This window comes from Cervus elaphus, chromosome 4 (genome assembly GCF_910594005.1).
Source record: "Cervus elaphus chromosome 4, mCerEla1.1, whole genome shotgun sequence".
NCBI classification, from domain to species: Eukaryota; Metazoa; Chordata; class Mammalia; order Artiodactyla; family Cervidae; genus Cervus; species Cervus elaphus.
Genome location: NC_057818.1, coordinates 45,712,021 through 45,735,813, shown reverse-complemented (window position 1 = coordinate 45,735,813; position 23,793 = coordinate 45,712,021). Strand labels below are relative to the sequence as shown.

The window sequence follows — 23,793 nt, the reverse complement described above, 5'->3', positions numbered from 1 at the left end:
TTAGCGACTGAACAACAATGAACAACAATATATATACAATTATACCTCAAAGTACAAAGGTATATGAATACATATTTATATAAATAGATTATTGAAGAAGTTAATAAATGGGGAATAAAAGACAAATCTTCAGTGCTGAAGAATTCCAAAAATCTTAGTAGACACTCCACACTAAAGGAGAGGGAGTATAACTTCCCACTTTCTAAGAGTACAGTATGGACACTAGGGAAAACAGTAATTACAGTGGAGAACCCTGACAAACACTACTTCAGCCAAGTAATCAGTCAAGTTCAACAGGCAGGCATAAATCATGTTGATAGTTTGCATCCTTCTGTGATCTTCTCCCTCCACCCATAAGGCCTTGAGAATAATCCCATAATCATGAGAAAAACAATTAAGTTCCAGTAGAGAGGCATCGTACAACACACCTGACCAATACTCCTCAAAACTCTCAAGATCATCAAAAACAAGCATTGTTTCTGAGAAACTGTCACAACCAAGAGGAGCCTGAGATACTAATGCAGTGTGGTATCTTGGATGGGGTTCTAGAACAGAAAAATGACATTAGATAAATACTAAGATAGAATGAACTATGGACTTTAGTTAATATATCAATATTGGTTCAGTATTTGTAACAAATATTCCAATGAATGTAAGATGTTAATAATAGGGGAAACTGGGGAAGAAGGTGGTAAATATGGGAATTTTCTATTATCTGCTGACTTTTTCTGTAAGTCTGATATGGTTCTGAGGAATATAATTATTACTAATTACAAAAAAAGAAGAAACTTCCAAACTCTTCAACACACACAAAAACACACATATTGAGTCCTTACACAAGCCATTCACTCCGGTGTTTGCATTTGCAATATTTTTTTCTTTAATTCTCACAACAGCCTTGTGAAGTGGGAACTATTGCTATATTTATGGGTAAGTTGAGGCTCAAAGAAATGAAGTGCTTTCCCCAAGATCATGTAACCTGGCAAACTTTTGTTTCTAGAGGCTGGACTGAAAACCTAGGAATCTGGGTCCAGACCAGGGACTTTAGACACTTTAACACAACCTGTGAAGCTGTCAGCATGGTGCTGACACACAGTGAGGACAAGTGAGGCTCAGCTGCTGCCACCATGCTGGAATTTTTATCTTATTTTCCCATCTTATCTTATTTTCCCATGCTCTGACATGCCAGAAGACTTGCTGTCTGCTCCTTATAGTCCTATGGACTTGTCCGAAACTTGTGTTGTTCTCCAACATCGTCCCCCATGGATGGCTTTTCTCTCTGGCACATCCACATTATGCCCAAAGGCAGCTTCTGCCGCCATGTTGAACACAGTGCAGAGCTTGGCTCCCTACTGTGCTTGGCGTTTAGGGCCTTGAGTCTCTCTGCAGCGTTAGCAGTGACCAAGAAATAGGTTCTAATCTCATCCCAAAGTTTCAAAGTCAACGTGGCTGTCTCTGTTTAACTTTCCAGATATTGATGATCCTCAAGTATTTGGCTATGACCTTCACTTGGGAGGAGTGGGGGCAATTGGATCTGGCACAGAGGACCCTGTATTGGGAGGTAATGCTGGAGACCTGCAGACTCCTGGTCTCACTGGGTAAGGGTCCACCTGCCTCCTCTGTGGGGAACCCACAGCCTCTTTCCTCATTATACCCTCTCACTTCAGTCCTGACTGGTAGACAAGGCCTCTGAAGTCCACCCTCCCTCCCTCCTACCCATAACTCCTGCTGCATCCCTGTTCCGCCTCTTCTTTCCTGGTCTCCCTGTGTCTAGCCAGGCACCACAAGGGGCCAAAAATCAGGAAGCAAAATCAAGAACTAAACCAAGCTCATCCTCACTCCAATACCTAGCCCAGGCTAGCCTCAGCCTGAGGCCCTTATTCCAGATTCTCACTGGAACAAAACTCAATGGTCAAGCTATGTTGGGTTAAAGTGAAGTCGCTCAGTCGTGTCCAAATCTTTGTGACCCCATGGACTGACTATAGCCTACCAGGCTTCTCCGTCCATAGGATTTTCCAGGCAAGAGTACTGGAGTGGGTTGCCATTTCCTTCTCTAGGGGATCTTCCCCACCCGGGGATTGAACCCGGGTCTCCCTCATTGTAGGCAGATGCTTTACCATCTGAGCGACCAAGGAAATTGGCGTTATGTTGGGTTAAGTGTCCCCATAACCCAGTAAGCAGGGGCTGGAGATGAGGGGCTGTTCCCACAGAGTCCACAAGCCAGGCAAGCCATGCCTGCACATAATATTGAGTAGAGTTCCATGTGCTATACAATAAGTCCTTGTTGGTTATCCATTTTGAATATAGCAGTAGGCACATGACTTTCCCAAACTCCCTAATTATCCCTTCCCCCTGGCAACCGTAAGTTTGTTTTCTAAGACTGTGAGTCTCTTTCTGTTTTGTAAGTAAGTTCATTTGTATCATTTCTTTTCAGATTCCACATATAAGAGATGTTATATGATATATCTGTGTGAGAAGTCTTTGATGCCTCCTCTAACTTTGGCTAATTTTCCTTTCAACACAAGGAGCAACCCCTGACTCAAAATGCCTGGAAAGACACATAAGCTTACTGGAATTTATAACATTATTCTGTTTTCATTATTATATTTTGATGCTACCTATTCATGAAAAGTGAAACTAGTTTCGTCATTTACACATGATACAAGATTCCCCTTCTGAAGAAGTCAATTGAAGTAAACAAAATATGGGTCAACTTTTTAACAAAAGCAGTTGTTAATAGTGGGCAGAACTAATGGTCTCTGAGCACTCACACCCCTTGTCAGCCCCCATTCCTGATAAGACGCTCTCCACCCCACTAACTTAATTTTCACAGTACCTTTTGCTCACTCTAAACCTATTTCTCTCCCCTCCAGGAAGCTGCTGCCCAAAGACAACTGTAACAGTTTTTAGCATGAGTTATTACTTAAATATGTTTATTTATTTCAGGTATTTTCAAGAAAATGTACCATCTCCAGTGTCTAACTCAATTGCATTAATATATTTTTCTGTGTACCCACTCATATGACTTCCACCTAGATCAAGTTGTGGAGTACTTTTCACCCCAAAGCAGGTTTTCCCCACTGTCTCTCAGTTGGTTCCCCACCAAAGACACTACTCTTTAGGGTCATTGCTGACCTCCACACCAAGATGTTGGATTGAAACTGTTCTGGGTCATTACATAAACGGAATCACACAGGGTGCACTGCTTTGTGTCCAGGGTCTTTCACTCAACAGGCTTTTTGTGAGATTCATAGTATAAGGATTAATTTCTGCCCTGAGACTGTTGATGCAAATGTCTTCTGGTTTATACGGAGTCCCTTTGTCTCACTTTGCACCATCACAAATCATAACTTCCGAATAGCAAAACTTTCAACATTTTCCAAATAAAACGAAAGTGGTCGGACAGTCAGGCATCAGTTGACCTATACAGTGCTTTACAGTTCTCCCTGGGTACCTGAATCACTTGGAGAGCTTTTAAAGCATTCACATCCAGGCTTCTTCCCCAGAGATTTGGTTCCATTTGGTTAATGATCAAAACCAGGCATCCCCAAGTAGTTCTGATACCCAGGGAGGTTGAAACACTGACTTAGGTTAATGAGAAAATAACTTCCAAGAAAAAGGTGTCACTTCCCTGGGGTCCCGTGGCTGTGCATAAAGGGAAGGGGCCCCTTGAATTGGTTCCTGTGGGATGGAGATCAAGGGGAATAGGTGTTAGGTAGATAGCTATCTCTACCCTCTGCAGCATTTTGGTCCAAGGATGGTGTTTGTACTCTTGGTTTCTTTACATGTGTGGGATAAAGCTCATTCCAAGCTCTCATCCTTGAATATCATACTGAATAGAGAGGATCATTTGTACCTTTTCCCTGGAGAAGGGAATGGCAACCCATTCCAGTATTCTGGTCTGGAGAATTCCATGGACAGAGGAACCTGGCAGGCTACAGTCCATGGGCTTACAAAGAGTTGGACACAACTGAGTAACTAACACTTTTGTACCTTTACTCGAACACTGCTGTCCTATTTTTCCATGATCAGGGTATCCTGTTCCCAAACCAGAACTGATCCATCTGCTGGAGAATGAGCAAAATCTATGCTTGGTGAAGAGAGGCTTCTCCTAAAGTTCCTGTCCAGGTGAGTGACCAATGGTCAGCAGGTGAGGGCATCAATAGAGGGTCACTGGGAAGTCTCTTATTGTGACCTGCCTGGGGGCCTGGTGGCCATGGAGCCCTTTGACCTGTCCTCACCCAGTTACACACTTCCTCATTACTTGAGGAGGACTAGGTTGTATTTTCATTCCAATCCCAAAGAAAGGCAATGCCAAAGAATGCTCAAACTACCACACAATTGCACTCATCTCACATGCTAGTAAAGTAATGCTCAAAATTCTCCAAGCCAGGCTTCAATAGTATGTGAACTGTGAACTTCCATATGTTCAAGCTGGATTTAGAAAAGGCAGAGGAACCAGAGATCAAATTGCCAACATCTATTGGATCACTGAAAAAGCCAGAGAGTTCCAGAAAAACATCTGTTTCTGCTTTATTGACTTGTCAATGCCTTTGACTGTGTGGGTCACCACAAACTGTGGAAAATTCTGAACAATATGGGAATACCAGACCACCTGACCTGCCCCTTGAGAAATCTGTGTGCAGGTCAGGAAGCAACAGTTGGAACTGGACATGGAACAACAGAGTGGTTCCAAATCAGGAAAGGAGTATGTCAAGGCTGTATATTGTCACCTGCTTATTTAACTTACATGCAGAGTACATCATGAGAAACGCTGGGCTGGAGGAAGCACAAGCTGGAATTAAGATTGCTGGGAAAAATATCAATAACCTCGGATATGCAGATGACACCACCCTTAGGGCAGAAAGCAAAGAAGAGCTAAAGAACTTCTTGATAAAAGTGTAAAAGTTGGCTTAAAGCTCAACATTCAGAAAACTAAGATCATGGCATCTAATCCCATCACTTCATGGCAAACAGATGGGGAAACAGTGGAAACAGTGACAGACTATTTTTATGGGCTTCAAAATCACTGCAGATGGTGATTGCAGCCATGAAATTAAAAGACGCTTACTCCTTGGAAGAAAAGTTATCACCAACTTAGACAGCATATTAAAAATTTTGCAGAGACATTCCTTTGCCAACAAAGGTCCGTCTAATCAAGGTTATGGATTTTCCAGTAGTCATGTATGGATGTGAGAACTGGACTATAAAGAAAGCTGAATGCCAAAGAATCAATGCTTTTGAACTGTGGTGTTGGAGAAGACTCTTGAGAGTCCCTTGGACTGCAAGGAGATCCAACCAGTCCATCCTAAAGGAGATCAGTCCTGGGTGTTCATTGGAAGGACTGATGCTGAAGCTGAAACTCCAATAGTTTGGCCACCTGATGTGAAGAACTGACTCATTTGAAAAGACCCTGATGCTGGGAAAGATTGAAGGTGGGAGGAGAAGGGGATGACAGAGAATGAGATGGTTGGATAGCGTCACTGACTCAATGGACATGAGTTTGAGTAAACTCTGGGAGTTTGTGATGGACAGGAAGGCCTGGCATGCTGCAGTCCATGTGGTTGCAACGAGTTGGACATGACTGAGCAACTGAACTGAACTGAACTGAGGTTACATTAGGTAAAAGTCAGGCTATATGTTCCATACATTTGATATTAACACCTGGCTTTGTCTCTTCAGGTTTGTGACCATGGGGATGTTGAATGATCTCATGGGTATTGGAAATAAACCAATACTAGCTACTATAACAGAAACTATAATCTCAGCAGCTCAGCACAGGGAGTCTTGTTTTTGTTTTTTTTTCTTTTCCTCATTCATGTCAGGATCTGAACAAGTTAGTGGGAAGCTCTGTATCACAGTTATTCAGAGAATAAGATACCTTTTATTGTCAACATAAGGTTTAACTTGGGCCTTCTTGGCGTTCTTTGTCCAGCAGAGGGGGAAAGAGAGAGGAATGAAAGAAATCATACCCACTTATACACGTAACATTGCCATTGCCACTGCACTGACATTTCACTGACAAAACCTGGGCATTTAGCCACACCTGTATTCTCAGAGCTATGAAATGGCTTAGCTGTGTGCCCAAGGAGAAAAGAACATGGGTTTGGTGAAGATCTACTTGGTCCGCTAAACTCAGTCTACATTTATAAAATGATAGTAATTATATTATTTCATTTTATCTCATTGGATTGTTTGAGGATCTAACTAGAAAATATGTAAACTGCATAGTATAGGACCTGACACATAGAGGCTCAAAAAATGTTAGCTATTTGTATTGATATCATGGATGTAATAACACTAATCATAATGACTAAGAGTAATATCACACATTTCCTTCAGGGCTCAGATGAAAAGAGCCTTTCTCTACCATTAATACCTCCATTTATGCTTGGTAACCACCATTACCCACATTCTTTATCAATTTATCTGTCCATATATACAGTCATTTTTCTGTTTGTCAATCAGACATTCAGAAGCAATCCTTTCCCCGTGTCATTGCTCTTGTTCTGTACAACCTTTAGGTGTCTCTGGCCTTACCCACATCTGGGCTGCTGAGGCACCTAACGCATTACTGGGTTGACTGGCATCACCTGAGCATGATGGTCTCTTGTTTCTCTGCTCATCCCTCAGGCTGCACAGCTAGCTACATGTCTCTAGCCAACCCCTCCTCAGCTCCTTGGAGTTCATTCTGAAATTTCACCCCTCTCCCCAATTCCATGTTTCCACATGAACATCTCAGTGATACTTCATATTCATCACGGCTGGGAGGGAACTCACTATCTTCCCGGTCCTTCTACCTTCCCAGTTGTAGTGAATGACCCTGCCATCTGGAAAGCTGAGAAGGCAGAAAACACAGACAGCAGCTCAACACCTCTGTCACCATCAAGCCCAACATCTAGCCATACTGAGGCCTGTCCATTGTACCTCATACACATCTCCTGAATCCCTCAGTTCAGTCAGTTCCACCACTAATTCCCTGTCCATGCTGTCATCATCTTTCACCTGCATGATGCTAACAGAGTCCCACTTGATCTCTGCACATCTGCTCTGTGCCTCTGGTTGGCTCTCTCTCCTGCAGAAGCTTCCCCAGCCACTCAGACCTTATTCCAAATCTTCACCACATTAACAGTTGCTGATGTCTCAGTCAATAAAATTCATGTTAAAAATATAATTGCTTCCTTCCTCAACATCAGTGGTCTCACCTAGTAGAGAAATCCTGTTAATGCAATTAATATGGGAAAATCTTTCTCAAGAGGGCAGGCCCCACCCAACACTACAGCATCCATGTTGGGGAGAAGCCATATGGGTGTGCTGAGTGTGAAGAGGCCTCAAATCACAGGTCATACCTCATGGAGAACTGACATATTCATACTGGACAGAAAGTCTCTGAGGGCAGTGAATGTGGAAATACCATCACAGACCACTCTAATTTTATCCAGTGGGGGAAAAAACTCTTGGAGGGCAAAGAATCCATAAAAAGGACTGTTGTGACACCTCTTTCTTAACTTGACACATGAATTCATGCTGGAAAGAAGTCTTACAAGTGCAGTGAATATGGAAATATCATGACCGCTCCAATTCTGTCTGCATCATAGGACTCACACTGGAGGAAAGTCCTTTGGGTGAAAAGAATGTAGGAAAGCCTTTGGAGACAAGCTGTCCTCAATTAGACGTGTGTGGGATCTCAGTGCAGAGAAGCCATAAGAGCACAGTGAATGTGGAAACGTAAGCCTTAGCTCATCCTTCATGAGCCACTGAGGGAGTCATAATGGAGAGAAATCCTATGAGTGTGAGAAATTTGGGTAGATCTTTCACACACGGGCAAACCTCAGTCTACTTCAGAGAATTCATAGTGTATTCAAAAGGAAAGGCCCTTTGAATACAAACACTCTGGCAAATTGCTTGGTCAGTGGGATAATCTTACTCAACATTTGAGAATTCATATTGAAGAGAAACTCTATCCTTCCTCGGGTATACAGTCTCTGCGGCAGCTGTGCCTTCACCTGTAGCTGAACCCTTGCATCACAGAGGTTGGAGGCCCTCTCTTTCCCAGATCACACCTTGGTTCTCAGTAAGGGTCCTTCAGTCTACAGCAGGAAAATCTATGCTGTAACAGTTCAGTTCAGTCACTCAGTCATGTCTGACTCTTTGCGACCCCATGGACTGCAGCACACCAGGCCTCCCTGTCCATCACAAACTCCCAGAGTTTACTCAAACTCATGTCCATTGAGTCGGGGATGCCATCCAACCATCTTATCCTCTGTCGTCCCCTTCTCCTCCCACCTTCAATCTTTCCCAGCATCAGGGTCTTTTCCAATGAGTCAGTTCTTCGCATCAGGTGGCCAAAGTATTGGAGTTTCTGCTTTTACATCAGTCCTTCCAATGAATATTCAGGACTGATTTCCTTTAGGATGGACTGGTTGGATCTCCTTGCAGTCCAAGGGACTCTCAAGAGTCTTCTCCAACATCACAGTTCAAAAGCATCAATTCTTTGGCACTCAGCTTTCTTTATAGTCCAGTTCTCACATCCATACTTGACTACTGGAAAATCCATAGCCTTGACTAGATGGACCTTCGTTGGCAAAGTAATATCTCTGCTTTTTAATAAGTTGTCTAGATTGGTCTTAACTTTTCTTCCAAGGAGCAAGCATCTTTTAATTTCATGGCTGCATTCACCATCTGCAGTGATTTTGGAGCCCCCCAGAAATAAAGTCTGTCACTGTTTCCACTATTTCCCCATCTATTTGCCATGAAGTGATGCAACAAGATGCCATGATCTTAGTTTTCTGAATGTTGATCTTTAAGTCAACTTTTTCACTCTCCTCTTTCACTTTCATTAAGAGGTTCTTTAGTTCTTCTTCACTTTCTGCCATAAGGGTGGTGTCATCTGCATGTCTGAGGTTATTGATATTTCTACCAGCAATCTTGATTCCAGCTTGTGCTTCATCCAGTCCAGAGTTTCTCAAGATGTACTCTGCATATAAGTTAAATAAGCAAGGGGACAACATACAGCCTTGACATACTCCTTTCCCGATTTGGAACAGTCTGTTGTTCCATGTCCAGTTCTACCTTTTGCTTCTTGACGTGCATACAGATTTCTCAAAAAGCAGGTCAGGTGGTCTGGTATTCCCATCTCATTCAGAATTTTGGTGATCCACAAAGATGCAGGCTTTGGCATAGCCAATAAAGTAGAAATAGATGTTTTTCTGGAACTTTCTTGCCATTTTGATGATCCAACAGATGTTGGCAATTTGATCTCTGGTTCCTCTGCCTTCTCTAAATCCAGCTTGAACATCTGGAAGTTCACAGCTCACTTACTGTTGAAGCCTGGCTTAGAGAATTTTGAGCATTACTTCACTAGTGTGTGAGATCAGTGCAATTGTGCGGTAGTTTGAGCATTCTTTGACATTGCCTTTCTTTGGGATTGGAATGAAAACTGACATTTTCTAGTCCTGTGGCCACTGCTGAGTTTTTCCAAATTTGCTTGCATATTGAGTGCAGCACTTTCATAGCATCATCTTTTAGGATTTGAAATAGCTCAACTGGAATTCTATCACCTCCACTAGCTTTGTTATTAGTGAAGCTTCCTAAGGCCCACTTGACTTCGCATTCCAGGATATCTGGTTCTAGGTGTGTGATCACACCATCATGATCACACCATCTGGGTCATGAAGATCTTTTTTGTATAGTTCTTCTGTGTACTCTTGCCACCCCTTCTTAATATCTTTTGCTTCTGTTAGGTCCATACAGTTTCTGTCCTTTATTGTGCCTATCTTTGCATGAAAAGTTCCCTTGGTATCTCTAATTTTCTTGAAGAGATCTCTAGTCTTTCCCATTCTATTTTTCCCTCTATTTCTGTGCACTGATCACTGAGGAAGGCTTTCTTTTCTCTCCTTGTTCTTCTTTGGAACTCTGCATTCAAAGGGGTATATCTTTCCTTTTCTCCTTTACCTTTAACTTCTCTTCTTTTCATAGCTATTTGTAAGGCCTCCTCAGACAACCATTTTGCCTTTTTGCATTTCTTTTTCTTGGGGATGGTCTTGATCCCTGCCTCCTGTACAATGTCACAAACCTCTGTCCATAGTTCTTCAGGTACTCTGTCTATCAGATCTTGAATCTATTTGTCACTTCCACTGTATAATTGTAAGGGATTTGATTTAGGTCATACCTGAATGGTCTAGTGGTTTTCCCTACTTTCTTCAATTTAAGTCTGAATTTGGCAATAAGGAGTTCATCATCTGAGCCACAGTCAGCTCCCATTCTTGTTTTTGCTTGCATAGAGCTTCTCTATCTTTCACTGCAAAGAATATAATCAATCTGATTTCGGTGTTGACCATCTGGTGATGTCCCTGTGTAGAGTTTTTTCTTGTGTTGTTGGAAGAGGGTGTTTGCTATGACTAGTGTGTTCTCTTGGCAAAACTCTGTTAGCCTTTGCTCTGCTTCATTCTGTACTCCAAGGCCAAATTTGCCTGTTACTCCAGGTATTTCTTGACTTCCTACTTTTGCATTCCAATTCCCTATAATGAAAAGGACATCTTTTTTGGGTGTTGGTTCTAGAAGGTCTTGTAGGTCTTCATAGAACCATTCAACTTCAGCTTCTTCAGCATTAGTGGTTGGGGGCATAGACTTGGATTACTGTAATATTGAATGATTTGCCTTGGAAACAAACAGAGATCATTCTGTCAGTTTTGAGATTCACTCCAAGTACTACATTTTGAACTCTTTTGTTGACTGTGATGACTACTCCTTTTCTTCTAAGGGATTTCTGCCCACAGTAGTAGATATAATGGTCCTCTGAGTTAAATTCACCCATTCCAGTCCATCTTATTTTGCTGATTCCTAAAATGCTGATGTTCACCCTTGCCATCTCCTGTTTGACCACTTCCAGTTTGCCTTGATTCATGGACGTAACATTCCAGGTTCCTATGCAATATTGCTCTTTACAGCATTGGACTTTACTTCTATCACTAGTCACATCCACAATTGGATGTTGTTTTTGCTTTGGCTCCGTCTCTTCATTCTTTCTGGAGTTATTTCTCCACTCATCTCCTGTAGTATATTGGGCATCTACCAACCTGGGGAGATCATCCTTCAGTGTCCTATCTTTTTACCTTTTCATACTGTTCATGGGGTTCTCAAGGCAAGAATGCTGTAACAGGGCCCCCACAAAAGCACAAGACTCCATTTTCCTCAGCAGGAGTGATGTACAGCCCAGCAGAGGAAGGATACTTTGGAGTTGGTTCCTCCATTATTCAGTTCTCTCATTCAGTCTTCACATCTGTCTTCAAAAGACTTTGGTGTGTTCTTGCTGATATGATGAGCAAGAGTCATGAGTCATCCTTCATCCACATTACCACACATTGTGTCCTTGACACATCACAAGTAAATACATATGGGTGACTAAGACTTGGCTCTTGAGCAAGAGGAGAACTCGCCATATAGTTTTGGAAACACACATGAAAACAGGTACTGTAAAACTACTCTGCTGCTACAATAGAAACCTGTCCAGGGCCTCCAAGGGCATAAAGAAGAGTAGGTTCAAAACTGGGGTCTTGGAGGAAAGATGTACGGAGGAAAGATGTACAGAAGAAAGAGCAGTCTAGTTGCTGGTGGCTAAGAACTTGGATTCTGTGTGTATAGACTGCTTTGCTAGCACTTCCAAGTTATTCCCATCACCAGACTTGGACAAGTCTCTTCTCCCCAGGCCTTAGCATCCTTATCTGTAAACAAGGGTCAATAAATTGTAAAGCACAATAAGGAGAGCAGACACTAAAGAACGGGTTTCATGCAGACTTCTTGGTAGGCACTGAAGCCAGGTCCAAAGATAGGGAATAGTATTCCTGCGAAAGAAAATAGCATGGGCCAAGATCTTGAGGCCGCAAGGGCTGGGCCTGTGAGGCTAGAGTAGGAGGCAGAGACTGATGCACAGAGTTTTGAAGGCAAAGTGAAAAATGTAGATTTTATCCTAATTGCTCATGGAGGCTGTGGGAGGGTTTCACTAGGACAAAGACACAATCTGATTTGTCTTTAAACCCCCCTGTAACTAGTGTGAGGGGCTTCCCTGGTGGCTCAGCAGTAAAGGATCCACCTGCCAATGCAGGAGACACCAGTTCCATCCCTGGGTTGGAAAGATCCCCTGGAGAAGGAAATGGCAACTGACTCAAGTATTCTTGATGTGGAAGTCCCATGGATAGAAGAGCCTGGCAGGCTACAGTCCACGGGTTCATGAAAGAGTTGAACATGACTAAGTGACTAAACAACAACTACTAATATGTGAGGAATGTACTCGGTAAAGTCAAGAACTGAGACAGGGGATGTGGCGAAGCTGCCATATAATCCAGGAGTGTGTTGACATTGGACTGACCCAGGACTCCAGTGTTAAGCTGGAGGGTAGAGTATGACTGGGGTCATGTTAGGAAGCCGAGATAATAGGATGTATGGATGGTTGGGATAAGGGGGTGAGCCCCAGGGGATGACTTTTCTCATTTCTGAAAAGCCCACTGCATACATGGGATTGCAGGGCATGTTCTGTTCTTGTGTTTATATTTCTTGGTCAGTACACAGTAAACCGCTGGAGCCAAAGGCTGCTGTTTCTGGGGCCTGGGAAAGGTGAGATTCTTCCCTGTCCCCATGAGGGTTACACAGGCAGTTCATTTCTCTATGGCCTCATTTTTCTGACACAGAGGGACCCTGGCTCAGCCCAGATTAGATGATACTGGGAAGTAGATCATGTGGGTATTGGGCAGAACTGCAGCTCTATGGGGCACATTCCCAGCCACTTACCAAATATTACCAAAGGCAACACAGGGATCTCTGGGCCTTGATCTCCTTCTCTGTAAACTTGGCAGATTCACCTCTCCAGACTGCTTTGTAGGTTAAAGGACACAGCATCTGTACATGTATGTATGCTTGATGTATGAACATGTTTTTAAAAGGGCAGATATTTTTGTAATTATGATCATACACCTTTCCCAACCCCCATCTCCCCAACCAGAGAGTGCTGCTGACCTAGTGATTTTCTGAATAAAAGCATATGTACTACAGTTTCCCATGGACATCTCAGCTGGCTTTAGGCCTTGGTCATGACCTTCACAACCTTCAATATAAGATCTTGGCACCCCACCAGCCAAACCTAGGACATCCCTGCTCAACTTCTGGCTCCTTTCCACTGGTGGTGACTGAGGATGCCATGGAATTAGTTGTGCTTTGAATAAAAATTTAAATTCACTAATGAAAATTAAATTCCTCATAAAAGGTATTTTGGTCTCAATAAAGATCACTGACCGCTAATTTGTAAAGCCCAGATGAATGAGTAAGAGTCGCTCAGTTGTGTCTGACTCTTTGCAATCCCGTGGACTATAGCCCAACAGGCTCTTTTGTCCATGGAATTCTCCAGGCAAGATTACTAGAGTGGACAGCCATTCCCTTCTCCAAGGGGACTTCCCAACCCAGGGATCGAACCTGGGTCTCCTGCATTGCAGGCAGATTCTTTACCATCCAAGCCATCTGGGAAGCCCAGTGACAGCTAATTTGAACATCTCTTGTATATTCACTTAATGTAATAGTTAATGTATTTTTCTTTAACTATATTCTTTTATTATGTAAATTTCTTTGCCTCACTGTTCTTTAGGTGGTCATTTTTTTAAATTTCAACTAATTACTTATTTACAGTCCAAATTTTCTTTTCTTCTAGTTTGGAAGTGTATATTCTGATTCCTAGTATTGAGCTAACAATTACAAACACTTATTTAACAAAACAGAACAAAGAGTTTCAAATACCTTACCTCCCTCCTCCACAATATTGAGAGACTTAGAACATTAACCAGTTTGTCCCATCTCAGTATGTACATGTTTTTAAAAATAAAATATTAACATTAGTATTCAGTTAAGTATATATTTATGTTATTGAGGCTGCACATGGTAATGCTGTCATTCTGACTTCATAATGGAATATTATCCATGTTTTACACAGATAATGAGCTTTTTTTTTTTTAAATCCACAGATGCATCTCTCTCTTGAAGCCTCATTTCTTCTATCATCACAGATCTTTCACCTGGGATCACTTTTCATCATCATTAAATAGAAGATGCTTAAAAAAGAATTTTGTTTTAAGCAGGTTAATTCTACATTAAAGTTCTCGTTTGTGATGTGAAGTAGTTTATTCCATACTCTTACTCCAAAGACACTATCAATATGTTTAGAAAGTTAGATGAGCAGTTATTTCTTCAGCAATTTGAATAGGTCTCTTTCACTGTGTCCCTGAACCTGGAGGAGAGCCTCCAGGTCTGAGGTTAGGTTGGGAACAGAAATTCTATCATTGATGGAGGCAGTGACTGAATGAGCTTTGAGACTGTCACATAAAAAGGTTGAGAGTGTTGAGCATGTGGGAGAAATAATATAACAGATAATCTGGTAGCCAAATTGATTGATCGTGCTAGAAACTGACTAGGTGCTCAGCAATCCCTTTTTCTCTCCCTGGACATACACTTAATTGGTGCTCACCTGTGGATGGCAGGTTCAGGTGATGAAGTGATTAAGTCTTGATGAGGGCAGTCCCTGGTGACTGAGTCACCAGTCTGTGCCATCTCAGTTTGGACCTGAGTGTGGCTGCTCTGAGATCCAGAGGGGAGGCAGGACCAGGGTAAAATTCCTTAGAATTAGAGGTGAACAATGTCTTGTCAACTGCCATCACATTCTTGAAATCACGTCTCTTCCACTTCAGCTTTGGCCTAAGGGCAGTTAGACGTGATGTTCTCAAGTGTTGAATCTTTTGGCCTGTCAGAATCGTCTGTTAGGCAATAGGCCTGCCTATAGTTATGAAACCCTTCTTCATGATCTATTTTCAAGAATAAAAAGTTTTAGAGGGGTTGAGAGGAAGACTCAAGAGAGAGGGAGTATATGTAAACATATGACTGATTCACGTTATTGTACAGCAGAAACTAACATAACATTGTAATTATACTCCAATTACAAAAAAAGAATAACATTTTAAAGGAGCCAAATGGTGCAATGTTGAGTGTGATGTTTCAGAGACCCCTTGAATGGAAGTTATGAATAGGCAGAACTAGACACACAATTAGGGTGTGCTGGGGAGGCTTGCAGCTTATAAGCGTCCAAAACGTAGCATCTGGTGTATGGATGAGTGTGGAACTGTGGGTTAGATTTAGGAGATTAAATCTTCTGGTCATGGTGGCAACAAAATTGCAAGGAAAGAAAGGAGAAGGTGGGACCCGAGGTCTGTTTTATCTTGCCTGGGCCAATGGGTGAGGAAGGTGGCCATCACAAGGACAGGAGAGGAAATATAGTGGCCTTGAGAGGTGCTTGTGGGAAGATCAGGGTCTGGCAGGTGGCCAAATATTCCAAGGGGAAGTAGATTTTATTTCATTTTTTTTTACTTTTTATTTTATATTGGAGTATAGCCCATTAACAATGTTGTGATAGTTTCAGGTGGAAAACAAAGGGACTCAGCTGTACGTATACATGTATCCATTCTCCCCCAAACTCCCCTCTCATCCAGGCTGCCACATAACATAGAGCAGAGTTCCCTGTGCTATTATACAGTCAATCCCTGCTGATTATCCATTTTAAATATAGCAGTGTGTACATGTCCATCCCAAACTCCCTAACTGTCCCTTCCCACCATCCTCCCCACAAGTCAGAGTGGATTTCTGGATGCTGGGGTTTAGCAGGAATGGAAATAAGACTACAGTAAGGCCTGGCCTGATCTTATTCACCCCTCTGTGGACATACTGGGCTTTTAACCTGGTGACCATCGGTGATGAAGGGACAGATTGTGCAACTCAGATGAGAAAAGTATCAAGGACATCAGACATCCGTGTATAGTTATGACTGAGGTTGCAGTTATGAAATCAGGAACAGAGCCTGGAGGGAAGCCAACAGAGCAGGATTGAACGCTGCCCTTGCCAGTAGGTTTAATCATGTCTCCTCTAAAAGATATGCTGAAGTGCTAACATGCAGCACCTCAGGATGTGATCTTACTTGTTTTTATAGAGGTAATTAAGCTAAAATGAGGTCATCAGAATGGATCTTAATCCAATGACTGGTGTCCTCAGAAAAGGGGGAAAATGGACACAGAGACATATACTCACAGAGAGAAAATGATGTGAAGACACACAGAAGATGGCCAGGTGACTGGAACAATAAATACGTCTACAAGCCAAGGAATACCAGGGACAGCCAGAAGCTAGACAAGGTAAGGAAGGATTCTCCCCTAGAGCCATCAGAGAGCATGGTCCTGCCAATTCTGTGATTTCAGACTTCTCACCTCCAGACCAAGGAGATAATAAATTTCTATTGTTCAGTGTGTGGTACTCTGTTATAGCAACACTAGGAAGCTAATACAGAAAGTCTGGGCCAGTTGAGATCCTGGTTACATTTGCCAAATGCTCTCTGAATGCCATGTGCAGAGTGACTTGTGGGGAGTCTATGGAGAAGACTAGGGTGTGGGCCAGGAGTTGGGTAGCAGTGGTGTTGGGGGTTCATGGGGGGGTGGGTGTCTAGAGTTGTGAGAGAAGTGTAGTCTTAAGAGTGATATCTATGTGGGGAGGAAGTGTTAACTGGTGACTCCAGGGCCCTGGTGCTGGAGATCAAGGAAGAAGATTGAGTTATGTTCTCAGTGACACCAGGAGATGGGGTTGTATTCATCATGTTTTTTTATTTTCTGTATTCATGAGGCTTTGAAATCTTGGAGGCCTTGCTGATTCTGGAGCGACTACCCCTCCTAGAGTAGCTAGTTCCTAGAGGAAGTAAACAAGTTACCTGTGAGAAACTCTTTGATATGCAAACCAGCAATCTAAGTCCACACCCCCACCTCCTTTTATCAGGCTCCTGCAGCCTGAGACACTATCCACCTGTCCTCAGTTGCCCCAGGGCCAAGTACTGGGCTACTAGACACCATTTAGCCCACTCCCTCCTGCAAAAACCACAATGGTCTCTGGTCTGTTTCCTCCTTACTCTTTCTGCCTCCTGACCAACCCGGGTGCCTCCCCATGTGGCCCTGCACGGCTTGCCATGCTCCTTCCTCTTGGGACTGTAAGTAATAAACTCCTCTTTCAAAGACAGTTTTCTCCATGTCTGTCATTTTACCACACCTGATTAAAACAAACCCCAGGTAACATCTTAAAATACCCTGCCTATCAGGCCCAGAGCTTTGTTGCTGTCTGTCTGCCTGCCTGTCTGTCTCTACTGTGGGTTAACAGTAGTCACTGGAATATGAGTTGAGAGTGAGCACGAGTGTCTGGTAGCTCCTCTGAATTGGGAAGTTGGGAAAGAGGTTGAGCATGGAATGGATGTGTGGGAGGATGGACTGTGACCCTGCTGCTCATGGAATTGCCCCCACACAAAGGGCTGTGTGACCTTTGAGGATAATGCCATTTCATTTTCCCTGGGGGCAGTGGGGATAGCTTGATAAGGCTGAGAATCCTGTACTGTGAAGTGGTGCTGGACAACCCTGCACTTAACAGCTTCACTGTGTGAAACCTTCACATCTACCCTGGTGACCTGAGCTGGTTTCTGCCTGTCCCCTTCTCCCACAGCTGGAGCTTGGGCACTTCCTCCTTCCCCACTTTTCTGGCATATGTGCCAGGATTCCAGGGGCAAGTATATATACTATTTTAAGCAGTCCAGTCCTCTCTCAGTCCCAAAACTGCCATCCTGAAGTCCTTCAGATAAGAGGCCAAGAGTCATTAGTCTTGAGATCAACCCAGTGTGGATCCCATTCCCTCCTCAGATGGTTGTCCAGTTCTGGAACAGTCATGCAATTTGGATTCTGCCCCCCTTTTCAGTGGATATTTCCTGGGTTCTGACTGTGCCAGTGATTATAGGCATTGACATAGATACTACTTGGCTGGGACCACTAGTGTTCCCACAAGACATTCCTCGTAGGGATTTGTTTGTTTTGTTTTGTTTTGTTTCATTTAGATTTTCTTTCCTGTGGTCTGTGGTAGAGTAGTTCACAGGGGCAACTTCACCTGCCATGTCTTTCCGTTAGAACTCGCCACATCTTCTGGGTTCCCAACTGCAGTTGAAGGAAGAGCTCTGTGTGCCTGAGCAGAGCAGACATACTACACCTGTGAGAAGAGGTGCTCAGAGGGGCTTCCGCCTTGCTAAGTGGGACCTGGGGGACAGCATAACATCAGGACTAGGTTCAAATCACACCGGCACTCTGTCCCCTGTTCAACATTGTGCTCCAAAGCTGATGGCCATACCTCTTCTATATCATTCCTTCCCTATTCTTGAAACTTGGCCACTTCTTATTTCTATGCTGGCTGTGGATCCTTGGTTGCAGTCTCCATGTCTCACTCTCTCCACTACTTACTCCTCAGGGCTCTCCAACATCAGCCTACGATTATTGTGTTGTATTTATGACAAACCTAGACAGCTTATTAAAAAGCAGAGACATCACATCACTTTTCCAACAAAGATCTGTATAGTCAAGGCTATAGTTTTCCAGTAGTCATGTATGAAGATGAGAGCTGGAGCATAAAGAAGGCTGAGCGCACAAGAATTGATGCTTTCGAACTGTGGTGTTGGAGAAGACTCTTGAGAGTCCCTTGTACTGCAAGGAGATCAAACCAGTAAAGGAAATCAACTCTAAATATTCATTAGAAGTACTGCTAAAGCAGAAGCTCAAGTACTTCAGCCACCTGATGTGAAGAGGTGGAAAAGACCTCTTTTGCTGGGAAACATTGAAGGCAAAAGGAGAAGAGGGCAGCAGAGGACGAAATGGTTAGATAGCATCACTGACTCAGTGTACATGAATTTGAGCAGACTCCAGGAGATAGTGGAAGACAGAGGAGCCTGGCATGCTGCAGTCCATGGGGGTGCAAAGAGTCGGACATGATTTACCAACTGAACAAGGATGCACATTTCTATTAATAGTCGGTGAATACCAGCAACTCAGCTCTAATCAGATTTTCCTGGGTTTGGACACATTTTCTGCATAGGGTTTGTGTGTTACCAGCCACCAATATCCTGCTAAAAAAGCATTTACAGAGAAGTAAGTTAAGACCCTGCCTTTCCATCCACTTCCATGCTCCATCCTCATATCCTTCACTTTGGTGAGGATGTGGCCCTGTTAAAGCTGACTCTAGATTCTATGACCTCTAGAGGCTTACTAGTACACAGCATCCCTTCCTTACCCTGACCTCAATGCCTTCATCTTCCCAACAACCCCATGCAGTCATTCCTGGGTCAGGCATACATTTGTGATGGGCTGTTTCCTCCCATCAAAATTAACAAGAATTTCTCCAGCCTTTTCCCAGCTTTCAGTGTTTTGCATGGAGTGGAGAGTGAGGAGTACCCTTCTGAGCACAGTAGGAGTGTCACATGTTAGGAATCCCACTCAGCAGACCTACCCCTGTATATGCATGATCTACTCTTGAAAAACATTTTGCACCTGGCTGGATACAATGGCACACACCAGGGCAGAGACTACACACTGATCTGATAAGTGGAGAGTGTTCTGATTTAGTGCAAACCTTCACCAGCAACAGATGCAGTAGAATGTCAAGAAGTCCATCAGAGGACTTCCCTGGTGGCACACTGGATAAGAATCTGCCTGCCAATGCAGGGAACATGGGTTTGATCCCTGGCCCAGGAAGATTCCACATGCTGTGGAGCAACTAAGCCCATGCACTGCAACTACTGAGCATGTGCTCTAGAGTCTGCATGCTGCAATTACTGAGGCCCATGTGCCTAGAGCCTGTGCTCTGCAATAAGAGAAGCCACCAAAATGAGAAGCCTGGGCACCACAATTAGAGAGTAGCCCCACTCACTGCAACTAGAGAAAGTCCATGCTCAGCAACAAAGACCCAGTACAGCCAAAAATAAGTAAGTAAATAAACAAGAATACTTTAAAAAAAGAAGTCCATCAGAAGGGAGAGGGCAGAGCCTCCCTTGTAAAGAACTATAAAGACAACACATCAGGGAAGTTGTTCAGTGCTGGGGTCCAGCCCCAGCAGGATCCAGGGGAACCCTCAAGATGAACAGCATCAGCGAGTGAGAGAGAGAGAGAGAGGGAAAGAGAGAGAGAGAGAGAAACCAGAGTGGGATGTGCAGCAGAGTCTGGCAATGTTTTATTTTTCACCATAGCCTTTATGCCCTAAGTTGGTACATTTCTAAGGGGGAGATAAGCATACATCAGCTTGTCCATCACAAAACCAGGTGTTCTCTGTATATTTTTTGTTTATGAGAGTCTTTTTCCATAGATTTTTTGTACATTATCTCCTGGCCTTGAGCTTAGCAGAAAACAAAAAGGTGACAGTCTCATGGTACAGCAGGTTGCAACATAGTAGAAATACAATCCTGTTAACACAAAGGTCAGTCTTTTTGTAGCAGTTTTCAGCTAAATTTATCTAAAAAGTTTAGCACACAAAGACTGCGGCTCTGGTGAGGCAGCCCCTGTTTAGCACTCCTGGTTAAAATGAACAATTATCTTATTGTTTTTACACTAGGGCTAAACTCTTATTTTTCTAGATCTTTAACTATATTAACAATAGTTTCCACTGTACAACCTCAGCACATTAACAGCAATCAAACATTGATCCAATAACCATTTTTAAAATAATATTTTTTGTGTTCTCTAATAAGGCTTCCTCACCGCCCAAAGGGTTCTGTGCCTATTAGGGCCTTTTTTATGGTTAATCTCTATGTGTAATATCTTTTGGCCTTCAGGCCTGTTGACAATTTATGGCTTGCACCTGGTGTAACTTTAAGCAACTTCAGTAGCCAACCCTGTCTTTCTTGTGGTTAATCTATTTTCTTTCTACTAGGCGTCATCTCCATGGGAACTAGATAGGATTACATTTTTATGGAACAGAAATGCAAAGGATTGCAAAAACAGCAGATATGGCACAAAACAGGCTCTTAGTCTAAAAGTTAATTACCTGCAAGAAGTCACCAGCTAATCTCTATCTAAAGTATTTTTTATTAGGCACATTTGTGGCTATTTTATTTGTGGAGCCTTTTTCACCCCGCGGAAGGACCTATGCTTAATAGTTTCTTTTGTTAGCGTACTGTGCTTAGGATGCTTAGAATAATCAAGAGCATTTTTTGCAATGAGAGCACACATTTATCAAACAAGCCAGAATGCCAGCAAAAGGGTTTGCATTGAAGCATTTCCTTCATCCCTGGCCCCATTATAGGGTACCGGTGTCCAGGAGATTTATTAGTTAGGGTTTTAAGTTGGTCCTCATTCAGTGAAAGAGGAACAGGAGAGCTCTTGGCAGGCAACACAAGAATCTGCAGCAGGGTGAACAGCAACAGCAGAAAAGAGGGGAGGATACAGGGTGCGGTAGAGGCCGGGGCCAACCTGGAGGGTCCCTTGTGTCCTGAACGGCCTTGAGTGTCAGGTCTTTTCCTCATGACCTCGTCATGGATGGGATCCTGAACGGCCTTGCGTGTCAGGTCTTCTCCTCATGACCTTGTCATGGGTGGGGTCTCCCACAACGGCTCCCGGCAGTTCAGATGCAGGGAGGTTGGGAAGGACTGCTTGGTCATGTCAGGCTTTCTCAAGCATCAGGTCACTCCCAGGGGAATGACCTGCCACAGGGGAGGAGAGCAGCCTTACAGTAGCATCAGGTGTGCAGTGGCTTTTCCTGCTGTGCAAAGGCATTACAAGTGAAGTGAATTTGGAAAAACCTTCAGCCACAATTTTACACTTGGTCAGTACTAGAGAATCTGTATTGGATAAAGGACTTATGAGGAGAGTAGTGTGGGGAATTCTTTATACAGACCTCCACTCTTATTGTGCATCAAAAAGTTGACACTGAAGAGTTGAGAAATGAATGCCATGAAAGTGGAGAAGCAAACCTTACATTTCAGAAGTAAACTCTTTGTCTTGATGCACAATCCTATTCATAAATAGCTGGATTCGATTTGCTAAAATCTTACTGGGATTTCTGCATGTATGTTCATAAAGGATGTTGATATGCATTTTCTTGTAATGCCTCAGTCTGGTTGTGGTATCAAATAATGCTAAGTTCACATAATATATTGAGTAAACATTCTCTACTCTTACACTTTTTGGAAAAGTTTGTGTAGTATTGGTATTGCTTCTTCCTTAAGTGTTTGGTAAAATTCACAGTGAAGCCATTTAAGCTTGCAATTTGCTTTGTAGGAATGTTTCTAAATAGAAATTTAATTGCTATAATAGGTATGTGGCTAAATAGATTAACTATTTTTTTTTTTTCCGTTAACTGAGCTTTCATGGTTTGTGGGTGTTTTTTTTTTAATTGTCCATTTCATTAAAGTTTTTCAATTAATGCCATAAAAGAAAGGTCACTATATTCCCACAGTAACATTTAGTATACATCCAATCTGTAGTGCTATCTATTGTATCATTCTCGACTTCATAATTTGTGTATTCTCTATTTCTTGATAAAATTTGGCTAGAGTTTAATCAATTTTATTTATCTTAAGGCTTTTGGTTTCAGTGATTTTCTCTACTTTTTAAATTTGTTTCATTGGTTTCCATTTTCATGTTTATTATATCCTTTCCCTGGTTTCTCTGTGTTTCTCTTCTTCTTCTGATTTTGTAATACGAAGACTGAGATCCATGATTTAAGACCTTTCTTTTTTTTAATGTGTAAATGTTATACATTTCCCTTTAAATACTGCTTTATCTGCCTCTGGCAAATTTTGATATGTTGTGTCTTCATTTCCACTCAGTTCAAAATACTTTCACAGAACAAATGTCTTTAAAATGGATGAAGTCTCAATTTTCAGCCTTTTCCCTTTTTTGCTGTGTGATTATATCTAAGGATGCTTCATCTAGGCTTCACCATTTTCTTTATTTCTTTATAAACCTTTCATAGTTTTCCAGGTTGATTCACATTGTAGAAGTCTTTGTATTATTCCTTTTTATAGCTGAATAATATTCCATTGTATGTTTATAGCACAATTTGTTTATCCATCCATTGATAAAAATTTTAATTGTTTCCACCTATTGTTTATCAAGAATAGTGTTGCTGTTAACATTACATGCAAGTATTTGTTGAAATACTTGTTTTCAATTCTCTAAAGTATCTGCACAGCTGTGGAATCATACGCCATGTGATAGTTCCACACTTAACTCTTTGAGGAACCACCAAACTTTTTTCACAGAAGCAGATCCATTTTACATTCCCACCATCAATGAACTGATTTTTGCATGTTGTTATTGTTCCCTGATGCTTTTCTGAATACATGTAGTTTTTCTGGTAGATTCTATGATACTTTCTATATTTAGAACTGAAAGGTTGTTGCTGAACTATGAAGGATGCCGGGATTCTTGGCCTCCGGAGGAGAAGAATTCAATCCGGGGCCAGAGATGAGGCTTGATCGCTCAGAGCTTTTGTGTAATAAAGTTTTATTAAATTTATTAAATGAGATAGAGAAAGCTTCTGACATAGACATCAGAAGGCGGCAGAAAGAATACCCACCTGCTAGTCTTTAGCTGGATGTTATATAGTTACTACCAGTCTGTTAATGAAAGAAAGGAATGTCTTAAAACTCAGAGAATGGCACCAGGCCCCTCACCCACAAGATGTATTTTGGGATAATCTTGGCACCAGGTGAGTCATCCCGGGCCATAAAACGATTGACTTGAATCTTGTAGAAAGGCAGATTACTGTACAAATAGTTTCATTTACATAGATTAGGAGAACAATGTCTGAGTATAACATACTGGTTTGTCAAGTCGGTTCTGAGCCTAAATCTAAGATTTTAGGACAAACCAACTTGAAGACAGAGTCTGGGGTAAATGCATAGTACATTAACATAGCTTAAGA

General features: G+C 42.4%; 1 protein-coding gene across 1 annotated transcript in view; it reads left to right on the top strand.

Annotated features, from left to right (window-relative positions):
• Window positions 1–4,121, top strand: part of LOC122690835 (zinc finger protein 211-like) — a 30,426-nt gene extending 26,305 nt beyond the window's left edge. The window contains exons 5-6 of the mRNA XM_043897818.1: window positions 1,472–1,598; window positions 4,033–4,121. Of these exons, the coding sequence (XP_043753753.1) occupies window positions 1,472–1,598; window positions 4,033–4,115 (210 nt within the window). The 3' untranslated portion in view covers window positions 4,116–4,121. The remainder of the gene's footprint in view (window positions 1–1,471; window positions 1,599–4,032) is intronic.
• Window positions 4,122–23,793: the final 19,672 nt, after the last annotated feature.